At 39.9% G+C, this 14,393-nt stretch overlaps 2 protein-coding genes across 7 annotated transcripts in view; one reads left to right on the top strand and one right to left on the bottom strand.

Moving 5' to 3' along the window:
* Positions 1 to 2,271: 2,271 nt before the first annotated feature.
* Positions 2,272 to 9,130, bottom strand: LOC145442911 (uncharacterized). Of its 5 annotated transcripts, none has more exons than XM_080320952.1 (7): positions 7,603 to 9,130; positions 7,172 to 7,309; positions 6,857 to 7,091; positions 6,720 to 6,794; positions 6,402 to 6,664; positions 4,906 to 4,994; positions 2,272 to 2,694 (listed from the first exon to the last, which is right to left on the bottom strand). In XM_080320952.1, the coding sequence occupies exons 3-7, from the start codon at positions 6,957 to 6,959 to the stop codon at positions 2,664 to 2,666; spliced, it is 561 nt and encodes a 186-aa protein (XP_080177078.1). In that variant the 5' UTR covers positions 6,960 to 7,091; positions 7,172 to 7,309; positions 7,603 to 9,130; the 3' UTR covers positions 2,272 to 2,663. The 5 variants fall into 5 exon arrangements, with proteins under 5 accessions (XP_080177078.1, XP_080177081.1, XP_080177080.1 ...); XM_080320955.1 differs by having other exon boundaries at positions 6,726 to 6,794; XM_080320954.1 differs by lacking the exon at positions 7,172 to 7,309.
* Positions 9,131 to 9,143: 13 nt separating this feature from the next.
* The window catches only part of LOC145442920 (uncharacterized), a 263,740-nt gene continuing 258,490 nt past the window's right edge, over positions 9,144 to 14,393 (top strand). The window contains exon 1 of one of the 2 annotated variants that reach the window (XM_080320966.1): positions 9,144 to 9,563. The gene's annotated coding sequence lies outside the window, so the exon portion shown is untranslated. Of the gene's footprint in view, positions 9,572 to 14,393 lie in introns of both variants that reach the window. The other variant, XM_080320967.1, reaches the window with a different exon arrangement.

Genomic DNA, 14,393 nt, shown 5'->3' with positions numbered 1-14,393 from the left:
CAATTAGGCACCCGCAATTCTAGGATTTAGTTACGCTGATGAATGCGTAGCAACTATGGCTAATTGGCGCTATATAAAATACGGACTGTTGTGTATGTTTTGAGATATCACGGATTATAATCAAAATCTACGGACTGATCAAAATGTTGAATAACGATGCAACCCAAAAGGTTTATATGAATTTTTTTTATTTGTTGAAACCCAAATTGAAATTAAATTGAGGTTGATGACCATGACATCATAAACTAGAAAATACATCACCAAGTTAAATGCCCGAGTGATGCGATGAGGAAGTTAGCTGAATTTAGATACCGGAAGCTTGGACATATGGCCAGATGTTGGTCGTCACACATTAGATATAGGATAATACGTTAGTCGCCGTCATTATTGTATTAGCGCGGATCTAAACATAGGACGGTGATTCCAGACCTTTTTGGATTTTAGAAATAGGATAGTGTTAGGGGATATCAGAAGTATATAGTCGGAGCTTAAAATACAAATGTAATGATAACAAATGAACCGTGTTTTGCCAGTAGAAGCATCATGCGAGCAAGATTAGTTGTATTGATTGTAAAGATGTTGTTGACCAGTGTCAGAATGTCGTAACAAGTGGAAGATTTGAAACTGAGCATATTTCCGAAATGAATAAAATATGTCTTTATAGTACTAGGAGCTCATTATGGATAAGGATCGAGTATCCAGATATGATCGAAAATGATATTTACCAAAAGTGTATAGTTGTAGTAAGCAGTCTTGACGCATTGTATTAAAGTTCGAATGTCACTTTGTTAGAAAAAATTCTCGTTGAGCTGGTATATCGAAATAACATAATGCTTGTGAACCGAGTTATTAAGCTCTGTTTTATGGCGTCTTTATATGACCCTTTTAAAACAATAGTGTCAATTCGTGTCAAGCAATAGTGGCCACTCGTCCTGTGTCATTATTCGCATTTTGTAGACACTTATGAATTGTATATTTGCCTGTATGGTGAAGTACTAATTTTAATGTATAGCCTGTAATGCATTGTATTTCGCATTTCTTTATTTACTTATTTTGCACTCCAAAGATTAGATTGGAGATGAGGCACGGTAATTGAAAAGTGTATGGCGTAATTCGATGTTTGAACTGTAAATGCTTGTATGCTTCACTGCATTAGTTGAACATTCGTAATATGAATATAGGAACATGCATGTCTTTAAAAATGAGGACGACATATATCTGTTGGCGATAGCCATATAGATTATGGATTGGTGTTTATGTATACTGTACACAGCTTTCGTTGAAGTTGAAACTAACTGCCACGGCGGCCCATAAGACGCCTTTAACCACACGTTTGTTGTTGCTAAACAACAGAGGTGTGATTACCCACCTTATAAGGAAACATTATCTAATATTCTCCGGAAATAGTGTCAATATTGTAGCTCAGAAAATAATTACGACAGAGTGTGTAGGCTATAGGGTCGTAGGCAGATAACTATTCTTGAAGAAGGCCATTAGCAAAATTAGGTGATCTTTTCGGTCAACTAGCTACCGATAGGTAGGTGTTTAGTGAAAACCACCCTACAACCCGAAGATGACACGCTTGTTATGAGTAACAAAGGTGTCTGAATCGAATGCGAAGGTTTAGCATGTAGTGGCGATTTCCGGCTTATCTTCAATTGTTATGCAGAATACGTGTAAATATTAAGTTGCTTTATAATGATGGCTCGAACTTTTATAGTGAAAAGGCGTTCCAGTGAATTGGCAATATATGTACTGTATGTATATTAGGCCTATATATTATGCGTTATATTATATCCACATATTGCGTCACCCTAGAAAAACGGTTAATAAAGTCAAGCCCAATCCTATAGAAGTAAAGTGATTACATATATATGTGTAAGTATTTATTGCATTTTTGGGATCAACGCCCAGCAAACACAAAACTTATTAAAGATATTTTTTAAACATCTTCCATGAGTTCAAAAGATGTCCTTCAATTATGTGCAAAATATATACATTTGTCGACAGAAATGGATATATATAAGATGTCCTGTAGGACATCCTCAAAGACATTCTGATGGACATCCTCAAAGATATCCTGATAAACATCCTCAAAGCTATCCTGATGGACATCCTCAAAGATGTCCTGATAAACATCCTCGACGATATCCTATAAGATCTTTTTTGAACAACTCGACCCTGTGTGACCTTGAACCCTGGTTGGCTAAACCTGCTATATGCTGCACTTCACATATGAACAGATACGAATCGCCAGTTTTACAAATCATGTATGGCTTTCTGTTCTATATTGTACCAGTTCAAGATACAAAAAATGCACTGGACTAGACCTCGACGGGAAATTGCAATAAAAATGGATGAAGAATGAAGGTAAAATAACAGTCCGTGACAACACACAGCATACGTTAACAAAAGTAGACAGCAAGAGGTAGGCCTTGATTCAGAATGAAAACTAATCGCCAATTTTTAAAATCCTTTATATGGCTTTCTGTTTTGTATGAAATCAGTACAAAATACGCCCAAATAAAAAACTTGGATGAAGAAAATACGTTAGCAAGAATTGTGCCTTGATACAGAACCGTGCAATCACTTCAGCAAATATTTCTGCATTAGCATTAGTCCATGTTATCGGTATCGGAATCTTCAGCCTCCTCGATAACAGTCTAGCTCCCGTCTTCCCAATTTATCGTCGTCCTATAACATAAATTAATTGATTACTTTGATTGATTATAGCAGTAGAGAAAAAGTAATTATGTGTTTGGGTTAAGTACCGTGGGACGGTCATGTCAAGTCACATTCATCCAAGGAGTCCGAATCGTCTTTTGTAAATCATGACAACCTTGGTGGTGTGTGACAGCCAAGTCAAACTTTACCATCTACTTCGACTAAATTATCGATAAAACTCTGCGCGTCAAATTTGGCTCAATTCCAACATCTAGAAGCTGAGCCAGGGGTTCTCAGCCATCTTTTGGCCGTGGCCCATTGTCGGGTTTGAAAGCGTTATGAGGCCCGCCTCTTAGCACATAGTAGAGTCGTAGTCCTTTTCAAGGTGTGGTAATCGCCACCGCCGATTTGTGTATTTCTCTAACATAAGCACCTTTTTATCTTACTAATCATATTTAAATGTAGACCTACAGCGACAAGAAATCGCGCAAAGCACGATAAAAATTTTCAATTTGATTACATCTACTTCAACAAACGACCAACAAAGTAATTTTGGGTTCAGCCGAGCTCCCCCTAATTGGGTGTTTGGAGTGTGACAGTTACGGCCCTGGAAGATCGTATAACTCATCGGTACTTCCGCTGTTCCACTCGCGTCGCGGAACCCCATGATCCAATCCCCGCATCCGCACTGTGTGATTGGGGTTTTAGTTCCAACGATTCTGGGCCAGCTTCAAAAATTTCTTTGGTGAACGGGATAGTATAGCTAGCTGTACAATGTACATATAGTTGGTTGTATACCCATTAACGATGCGATGTCAAAACATTAAAACCAACAATACAATCAATTCATGTTGCTCTTACATTATGTACAATGACTTTAAGGTCGGACATTTTTCGCCAACTCTAAAAGACTATTGTACTGCGCTAAATCCTAAATCCATTACGATTTGTTGCACTTCTTCTTGTGGATGCCGTGTACTTCCACAGGAAGTTGATAATTGATAATAAATTGCAATTGTGGCTATTTTTATGTTACACCCTGTCAAAGTAACGTAAACCTACATCAAATGCACTTTAGTCCGAGTCTAATGCACACCCTTACAAGGACATGTGACTTATGACACTGCCGAAATACTTGGTTACTTCAGCATCAACTTGCAGTTATTAAATAATCGAAATTATTTTCGTTGCTGTTGGCCGTTTGTTGTCATTGCAGGGGAACAAAAGCCACCGTTTCCACTCCCATTTTCGCATTGTACATTGCGACTCCATAGGTGCCACTACATCTCATCACAGTCGGATGAAAGCTACCTGTGGCCTGCCCCTGAGCCAAGTTATTAGAGTTACAAAATTTTCAATTTATTAAAAAAATTGAATTATTTTTTTAATTTTGCTGCCATCCCTATGAAATTGTCAAGTTGTCGAAAAAAAACAATGCATAACAAATTTGGCGCAATTCCAACCAGTAGATGCGAAGTTTCAAATCCCTAATTTGGTATCTCAATAATTTCACTTCTACACGTTGGAATTGAGCCAGATTTGCCATGCCTCTTGTTCGCCACCGAAACACCAGGCCCAGAATAGTCAGGCCCAATGTTCCCTCTGATATTTGACGAGTCTGCACACACTCATCAACTCACTGCGTGGTCCCTTGGACAGCACTGCGTAACAACTTAAAACAATGACATCACTTAGGATTTTTTGTGTGCAGCTTGAATTTTCTGTGCGCAGAGACCGTGTCAGCACTGCGCAATTGCGCACGTGTGCAGCTTAGAGGGAACATGGGTCAGGCCATTGCAATTTGAGCCTCCCATGCAGTAAAAATGCAACCAGTTGAGGATAAACTTGCTTCCCGTGTTAAAATGTGGCTTCCCGTGTTAAAATGTGAATTGAAAGGAGTTTAAAATGAGTGATTAATTATTTGCCCAAAAGTTTTGGTGACATTGGTTCCACCGCTAAATCTGAGCAAGTGCAACGAGAGGATCAAAAATTTATGCAAGACCGACAATATTGACAAAATTCAATAATTACAATAAATTTTTTTTAAATTACATTATGTCAAAGTTGCATTACGCGATTACAAAATAACTGATCATATCTTGAAAAGTTTGGGAACCACTGGTATAGTGTTCTGAAGAAGAATGGTAACAGCCCTGGAGGTAGAAACGATTCACTTACTGTCAAATAATATGATAAAGAGCACAGCTGTCACACAGACGTCAACTTCATAAATAAATTTACCTTGCAAGCTCCAATAACAGTTGGAAAGCCGCCCACTTTAGCAGTAGTTGTTTGATTCTCGACCGTAGGATGAGCCACTTTACATGCTCCTTCAAAGAGAATGTAAGTAGATCAGGGGCAGCACAAAACAATGCAGCAAATCGGAATCTCCACCAGCGGTAACAATATCTCTCGAATGCGATTACCGCAGTGTCAAAATTGAGATTTCAAAACATTCGAGACGCAACACAGAGTTCCCATTCAACGTACTTGTTTCTGATTTTGCCATGTTGGATCTCAGTAAAAGATGACTTGAACGAGGGTTTAGCCTATAAAGCTGTGTGGTCGGTAACAATTTGCAATTTAGCTGCGACGATCTTCCACGAAAAGGGAAATCAAAATACCCTACCTTGGTAAAAATCCTCTAGCCGTTATTGAGGGTTTTGAAATTGCGATTGTAATATTAGTAACAACTTACGTTTAGTAGTCTTGTAAAGAGTCAAATTTTGAAAATTTATTTTCTGTTTATTTTTGCTATACAGCTTATTGTCTTGATCGCTGACTTCCGAATAGTTGCTGCTTGGTGAAATCGACATATATATATATATATATCGGTTTCGGCCAACATGAGGCGGTACTTTTGGTCAAGGTTTCAGGGATGTGCAGATATCCCTGCAAGGTTTCCTCGCCATCGAACTTTTTGGCAGCACACTTCACAGAGTCACATGTCATCCGAAATGTCATTGTCAACTTCTTGGTGTGTCGTGACGCAACGCCGAAATGCTGATCTTTGTAAATTAAGCGTTTCTTAGAGGGGGGAGAAGGTTACTCATATCAATACCAAGACATCTGGCCACAATAAATCGCACGAAGCGCTAAGCAAATTTAAATAAAGTTTCCGAAATTATTCCATTCAGCTCAATTTTCAAAATCACTTTGGGCCACACTTCCAGCCTTCTCCAATGGGGGGTTTAGGGTGCGGCATGTGTTTAGTTTTCCTTATCGTCTTTGCATTTCAGCTTTCGGCGGTCTTTTTTGACATGCCCGTTTATCGTTCATGGATGATGATGTCTCATAGTAAAAACGATCACTGATTGACTTGTTTTGCGAAATAGGCATTTCGAAACATACCCTATCACGAAACAATTTGAAGCACAGACCGTGTAATGCGTAATGTGACAATGGCACAAAGAAGGTTTGAACTAAACTATATGGAAAGAGTGACTTATTGGGATTTCAACTGTTACGACATACTTTGCTACATTGGCGTTATGTTGAATATGGATTACGCAAGCAAGCTTGCGAGGGACGTAGGCTGCGTAATATGCACGGCATATTTCCGTTCCGGCCCAGTTTATAAGCTTACGGTTTAATTTCACGCAGCAATATTCAGAAGTAGGTTTTGTGTTTTGAATTTCAAGAAATGGACACGCGGGCTGCTCAGAATGGCTTCGCGGGCTAGCCTAGGTCTGAGTTACATAGTCCGGCAAAGTTTGCTCTAATCAACAAAATCATACCAGTTCAGACTTCTTGCAATCGCAGTTAATCAAGTTCTTTTCCAGTTGTTCCAGATGAGATACGGTTTGACAGGGGTCTTCAATAAGATCTTCCAGCAAAATTGGTGTTGTGGTACTGTGTTTTTTCGAGTAGGCGATGATGTGACCTTTACTGAGATCCATCATCTTCATCTCTAACTTCAATTCTTTAATGTCTTTACGCATCAAAGAAACAGAGTGGTCACTGTATGCAGATGTTTGAGTTGATGGTGTGCACGGAGCAGCTAAAAAATTATTTAAATAGAAGAAAGCTGGATTAATCATATATGATAATCTTACCATTACTTTGTGTCAGGCCTCGTTGTTGACAGTCAGAATTTTGCAGTTCAACATTGCTTGCAAATGAAGGAACGTCTGGAAAACAGAGCGACGCTATAACTCAAATTCAAGAATGAATCAAATTGTTAGGAGCTTACTGCATGGGTTAGTTCCCTGCAACTGGCCGCTACATTCAATTTTGGGATCATGCTGTTCTTGAACACTTTCCGCATGATGGCAAACTTGCATTGCAAGCATCATTCAAAACAGCACTCTTGCTCGTCACACTTTTATTGCCAGAATCAGGAGATGGCCGCAGTCTTAGAATTGGTATAGGCATGCCTTGTGTCTGAATACTTGGATTACGTTGCTGCTTTGAAGGAAACGCATCATCTACAAAGTATGAAAGTTTTACATATGAATATTCTGTGTACAATATATTGGGTAGAATAACAGATTACGGTATATTATACCTTGAACTTGATCATCAGTTGAAATAGAATTATCCAAAATTTTTTGGGGCGGCTGACGTCTTTGTTCAGACTGTTTAGACTGCTACTATTGTCCGCAACTTCCTTCATATCAATCATTATAAGCCTTCTCCCATACATCTAAAACAGATGGATATTGGATAATATAGATGGCAAGCTACCAGATTTTTAAAAAGCGCAACTAGAATTACTCAAATTTGAAAACTCGCAACTATATAACGACAGGCGCCCTTTAGTTGTTTGGAAACTACGGTAATATTTTTTTCAAACGTGCATCCAGTACTACAGAATTACGGTACTGAAAAAAACGTTGGTTATAGTCGTCCGTCAACTAATTAAGTATAGTCAGTACAAGTCTGCAATACTGCAGTGATACTTGGTGGTTGGTAGGCAAATTATGAGTTCATACTTACTGGAACTGGATGAGCATTTGATCTGGATTTTCTACGGAGACATATTGCCCTTGTCATGTTTTCGTGGCTTCTTGTTTTTCGCCTCATCAGTGGCATTCTTCGCTTCCGTCTGTGCTTCCACTGTCTTATTTTATATCTCTGGGAATTTGTACCACGTCTTTGGCTGAGCGTTGAGCCCACAAGCGCCACGCTACACTATTATAGACAGAATTACAAAAACATTCAATCAGAGCGCATGATTTGAGCGACCACCACATCATGATAATCCAGTACTGTCACTAGCTCATGATATTCGCAGAAGTGCAAACCAAACCAAGGTGTATACTTTATGACATTATACCATACACCGTACCTATGTTTAATATTAAGCATATATAAATTACCATGCACAGTTTTAGGTAATCCTTCAAAGGAAATGGTTGGCTGAGCCTCACTTCACCATAATTAATTCCTGAACGGAACTAAACCAAATCCACAGCTGTAGCTATAAGCCGCCATTATCAGAGCGCTTTGTCTGCCAGTAATATATTTCGCGCCGAGATTTGTATTCGCGTGGGAGAAATGACCTCTCGTTTACACTCCGGATCAGGAGCCGGATTCGGCGCAGGATTTCAGCGATACAGTACAGCCGGACTGGATGCGGATTCTGAATTTGTTCCGACAGTGGGATTTAAGCAAGATGCTTACTTATAATCTTAAATACTATATCATGATTTTGGCAGAAGTTTTTCGAACGCAGAACTAGAAATTCTCCAGCCGGATTTTGCGGACTTTCAAATTGCCACCTAGAGCCGGTTGGATTCGGATTCCAAAATTTGGGAATCAGATCATCTCCCGAGGAATTAGAATCCGGCTGCGTAATACCAATTAAATACACTAATACCCAAGCACCGAAAGCAGCGGATGGTGCGGAGCGCGATGATGTGAGCTAATATGATATTGAAGTTTAGCCTGCAAAATCGCAAGAAATAGCGTGGCACTAGGTGGGACATTCGGTAGTGAGCTAGTGACACTATAGGTGACTAATTCGCCCTATAAGAGTAAAAATTAAATATAATCTACTTGACATTTATAAACGCCACTCTACCATAATAGGAAGCAATAATCGAATTCGATATTCCTCACAAATATATTTTCAGCATTCGACAAAATTTAGCCAAGAAAAAGTTGTGCTTCAGCACAAGGTATGCACAAGAAAAAGATATATTGAAGTTGTGCTTTAGCACAAGGTATGCAAAAGATATGATTTGGACATGACTGGACAGGAAAAATATATATTTAAGTGGTGCTTCAGCACAAGGTTTGCACAAAATATGATTTGAACATGACTGGACAAGAAAGAGATATATTTAAGTTGTACTTCAGCACAAGGTATGCACAAGATATGATTTGAACATGACTGGACAAGAAAAAGATATATTTAAGTTGTACTTCAGCACAAGGTATGCACAAGATATGATTTGAACATGAGCGGACAAGAAAAAGATATCCTGACAGGTTCAAAAGATATATGGTGTTTGCTGGGCGTATATTGGAAATTGTGTGGTTTTGTGTGAATTAATAAAGTATGCGTCATAAGTAGTCCACGCCCAGCGACTAGGACCCCTACACTTGAGTGAGGTTGGACGGTTATAAAACCAAGACAAGTTGCTTGTGAGAACTGTCATAAAACTAGATTAGTACCCTAGATTATACAAATACACAAAAAATCTTGATCAGCCTTAAACGATAACGTTACGATGTAACAAGCCCTTCACCAGAATGCTTTGGCCCTGGGTCAATTATGAATACATGGATACGTGGAATTGCTATTGAGATATGGTCTGGATCGCATATGTGTTAAAGTGCACGATTTTAGTATGCTTTAGGAACAGTTCGATGCATTTTAAGAATGTCTGTTGCTATGGTAACATCGCTACTTGAATGTGACGTTTGATATTGGAGTATTTGGTTGTATTAAGGTACCAAGGTCAAGTACGTACAGATATGCTAGCTAAAACTGGACCCTAAGGTCATTGAAAGTTCAAGACACTTCGAAGACTGCTCCGCCTGCAACAGTGATTCACCAAAATTGGATTACAAGCAAAAGAACCCAGGCAAAACACAATATCTTCCTACTAACAAGAATGAAGGCAAGATATTTCTACTAACACATTTGGAGGCACCCACTACGGAATTGTAATTCAAGGCGCCTGGTAATCATTGTTGCTTCTGGAAGATTCGTCTTCAGAAGAGAGTGGACTTTCACATATTTCTGAAGAGTGGGGAGGTGAGCAGTAATCAATCATGAAGTTATTTTGGCTACGAAAACGTAACGAGGACACTCGCACCCTTCGCAAAAACACCCAACTGATGAAGACCACTCAACAACGACAGCTAACGACTCGGGCTAATAAAGGTCAGGTGACAGCACGTGTCCAGCATCAAGCAAAATTCGTGAAAAAGGTGACGTCCATCCTACACAAGACGGCAAAACTGTTCAAAAAAGCCAAAAGAGACGTGGAACAAGCGAGAACTTATTTGACTACCGTCCGGAAAGTGAGTACCAAAAATACTGCCGATTCGCTTGAACCAGTCTTAAGGAGCCAAGAAAAATCTGGAGTGGCCAGGAGTGAAATCATAGATCGGGTTCCAAATCTGTTAGAAATGCCGACGCCGGCAAAAGTCGAACCAGTGACACCTTCTCCGAAGTGTGGGTCCCTTCAGTCGTCGCCCGGAGTCACAGAAGATATGAAGTTGGAATCTGGAAATCACCCGACACCACGGTCAATGACAGAAAGAGTGTCGCTCAATGCGAACGCAAATCATCACATTGTACAGTGGACTTTCTTAACGCCCCTCGATCGAGAGAAGGTGCCACAGGTATTATTACCTTCTCAGCGTCCCAAAATGATCGATAAAAATCAATTTATTACTGCGGAAGAAGCAATATTGATATCACCCAGTAATAGGCTGATTATTTGGTGCATGATAGCTGTTTTCCGATACATGTTACATGTCGATACAGTAGCTGATAGTATTTTAGAAAATGTCGTAGGCCTACATTGTCCACTGCTGATTCCCATGAAGTCGAGATAAAAAGGAATTATAATTTTCAATTCTATTTAGTTATTTGTCCGGAGAACTTGATTAGATAGAGGAAATAAATTTTACGCTGGTCAAAGTAGTCAGCGTTGATACTCAAGTAGAAGTAGAGACAACGTTGTATATGTCTGCATGTATAAAAAAAACTATTTTGAGTAGTACTCTGGAATAGAAGACTATTTCCTGATTGAACAGCTATGATTTGACTAAGCTATTAAGTGGATAATACATGAATTTACTCGATGGAAATACGAAATTGAAGTTTTGGCAGATAATTATCCGATCGTAGAGGAAATTAGCTTTATACGCGGGTAATTGGCTACATCGACAATATTAGGTATAGGTGGGTCGTCACAGGTCGAGTCATTGATATATATAGAAATTGATGGGGTTTCAATTCCTTTTGCGTGTGGTAATGTCCCGTTAAATATTATTGGATATCATTGGATAGACAAGGTTATACCGCTGCCTTCAATTGATACGGTGTTAAAGAGCCCATCAATTGCAAGTCACGAGCTAGCTCAGTCCGAAATAGGCGTTCCGTGTTCATTGCCGATTCATGCCGTAATAGAATTTGATGTTGAAGGTCGGGAAATAAAAACTTTGGCCTAACAAAGAAATAACGTGAAAAACAGCAATCGCGAAGCTGTTTCGAATGTTAGGTCGTTAGAAATTGGAAAGTCGCACCCGTGCCAATTTAATAGTGACAGCGCCGTTAGGATATGCGCTGAAAATAGTGGTGAAGTGCAGGCACGGAATTTGGTCACATTGGGTGTAAAATGTGAGTGCGGCGGGTCGAAAAGTTTTAGGACGCAAGATCTTTTCGATCTAGGCCCCGAAGTGGATATTGACGTAGGCGTACCGAAATATCAAAAATCTCATAGTGGAGATTTTGCCTCGTTTTCAACGACAAATAAAAGGCCAAAATATTTCCCGCGAAAGGTATTCGATGGTCCAATAACGGAATATGTGTTGCAAAATGAATCGAATATAGAGGTTAGATTGGAATTGGAAGAACTTCGTAAGCAATCCGTATTGCTGTCAAAAGCGCCATTCCAACAGCGCGATCTTAATGACGACGCCAATACTATTATAGACGAAAAAACATGGAGAGCGGTGTATGAGCCGTTTGCCACAGAATTGGAAGATCTTGTCGGGCATTTGCGGGGGAAACAAGCCATGAAGTATTCATGTAAAATAGAACTAAAAGATGAATCGATCCCTCGATTCGTGTGTTCACCTTATAATTTGAGAGGGATAGAACAACTGAATGCAGCGATGAAGCCAATAACCAGAGTTTCACAGTTAAAAAAATGCGTCGTATATTAGGGAATTATATAAAATGGCCTACCCTTTTAAAAAGTGGGGGGAGAGTGATGGCCGTCTAGGTAGGTCATGCGATAGGACAAACGTCTGAATAGGATCGCTATAAACGTAATGCGATTTGCTATAAAATGACGTAACTCGCAAATGCTCTATACACCCAGATTAAAGGGTGAATTGATAGGAATGTATCGTCGATATATTTAGTTCACTACTTAACGTGAAGACAAAGCTGGAAATCGACCGAGGGCCGTACTTTTGAAATCGCAATTAATTACTGCTCGAATTGGGATTATATAGTCAATTCCCGATCTATAAGTGATTTTGGGCCAGGATTAATCACAGTGTATTATTAAAATTGATGGAATAAAGTCATTTATTGTATGGTTATATAGTACCGTGTATCCATGTATGTAGTGTATAGCGAATAACGCGAAATAGAGTTTCTGAACGTCCTATTATTGTATATAATGGTAAATATGAATTGACTATCTGAGTAGCATAATGCCGCAACCTGTTAGTGTATAATTTAGATCTGCAAAGCGAAAATTGGCGCAATTCTGATGTCCTGGAGATTGGCTAATATTCGGTGGATTGTTAATCTAAAATGAGGGAAGCTCTTGTGAAAAAATATCCATATGCTCGGTGATTAACAGTCGGAAATATGAATCATATGAAGCCTTCGATCATGCGATCATTTGCATTACGCTGTCGTCATAGGCTATAGTGCGCCCCCATGACACCAGATTGATCGGTGAAAATTACACTTACACCTATGGAATAGGCCCTCTTTTTCCTTTAAAAAGTACGAGTTACGGTTTTCCATGCACAAGCGCCACTTGCACAACTCACAATCAGAAAGAATATATACACGGCGTATTTGGTCATACTAGAATTGTGTTGAAGGTATTTCTAGATATCTCAACTGCCGTATCATATTCCCGAGCTGAATCCCACAGTGCTGTGTATCACTCGAGCTGCGATAAACATGACCATGTAAACTCGATCACTTTGGCAAGCCGTCTCATGACGTCGCTCCAAGACAACTTGGCTTCAAGACGACTTGACCATGTAAATGGGCTTATTGTGCCCAGCCCTAATCGTAATCCATGTTTTTTAACTGTTGTTGAGAAATTGGGAAAACATGGCAAGGAAAGGTGGGGTTACTTTGTAAGTGCTCGCTTGTTTACGAAGGAATGCATGTAATACACCAGTACCGGTGTAGCAACCGTGCTCTGTGCTCGTGCAGTTTTATTAGCGATTCCTTGTGTTCTTTGATATGTGGCTGCGACGCTTAGATCTGTAGTAGCCTAGTTGCTGTCATCAGTTATATAAAATGGCAAACAAGGTAAAACGGTACATCTGTATTTCTACTTCTCAGACTACAGTTCGGAAGCTATGTGGATTGTACCGGTAACCTATATACAATTCTACTACGAAATGCATAGCCTATGCATAGTGAACCGATTGAAGAAACGGCTGTGCAGTGTGCAGTGTGCTACATCCACACGGGAATACATGGACGATTGCTGCATTTCGTACATACTGTTCCACTGGCTAAACCGATGTGAGCGCGCGTGTGATGGGATGGAGCTGGTGTCTCTCCCGGCAGGATGATATATAGATTTGTGACTCTCCTGGTGATGATGACGCGCAGAGGTGTTGGGATTATTGCTTTGTTCTGGGTTATAGTGATCTGCTGACAGTTTTTATAGACATTCTTGGTATTGTTAACTTCCTATTTGGTATATCATGCCAAGATGCTTCAATAAAGTCGCTGCAGTAGTTGCTGTTTCATGACTCTTGAGTCACCCGCATACATGGGGTAGTCGGTTACAGAGGAGCGGCCGAACAACTAGAGGCCACATGGGGTTTGCAAGTGGGTCACTTGAGTGGTAATGACCTTATTTTAATCGCATCGACAAGAGATGCCTGAAATATCAAAACAGTCGTTACTCCCGCCTACTCCACGGCCCATCTTCGTTGACGCCGAAAAAGCTAGCTGATAGCATATAGGCTACTTGTTGTTTTCCTCTACAATCATGATATGAACAAGAATATTTTCCTCTACAAATATCGATATTATGAGCATCTCATCATCCTCGTTAATTTCGGGGATAAGAAACGTTTCAGAGTATGACCAAACACACATAGTCGTTGTACCTTTGCCCACCAGACTTAACGAATATATATTTGTAAGGGGTAAAGCGACACCCGATCGTCCACGATACAGCTTCCGGAAGAATCATGTAAACAGGGCCCTTTTACGAGTCAGCTGGGAGATGAGGCGTGACGTCACCGGAGACGAGTTGAACGCCAAGTCGGGTCGAGCATGTAACCAGGCCTTGTGTTTCAGACAGCTAGCAAAATGCGATGACGTAATC

This window comes from Botryllus schlosseri, chromosome 7, assembly GCF_051294905.1.
Source record: "Botryllus schlosseri isolate E-star chromosome 7, Bs_hap1, whole genome shotgun sequence".
In the NCBI taxonomy this organism is placed as follows: Eukaryota; Metazoa; Chordata; class Ascidiacea; order Stolidobranchia; family Styelidae; genus Botryllus; species Botryllus schlosseri.
The sequence above is the reverse complement of the archived record's forward strand: the minus strand, read 5'-3'. Positions and strand labels throughout refer to the sequence as shown.

What these genes read in the sequence shown, in the direction of transcription:
- LOC145442911 (XM_080320952.1), bottom strand. Translation starts at nt 6,959, where the DNA reads ATGATGCTTGCAATGCAAGTTTGCCATCATGCGGAAAGTGTTCAAGAA. An exon ending in AGGCCTGACACAAAGTAATG is followed by an intron (nt 6,665 to 6,719) that starts GTAAGATTATCA and finishes ATAATTTTTTAG; the next exon opens with CTGCTCCGTGCACACCATCA. An exon ending in ATTGCAAGAAGTCTGAACTG is followed by an intron (nt 4,995 to 6,401) that starts GTATGATTTTGT and finishes TTCTCTTTGAAG; the next exon opens with GAGCATGTAAAGTGGCTCAT.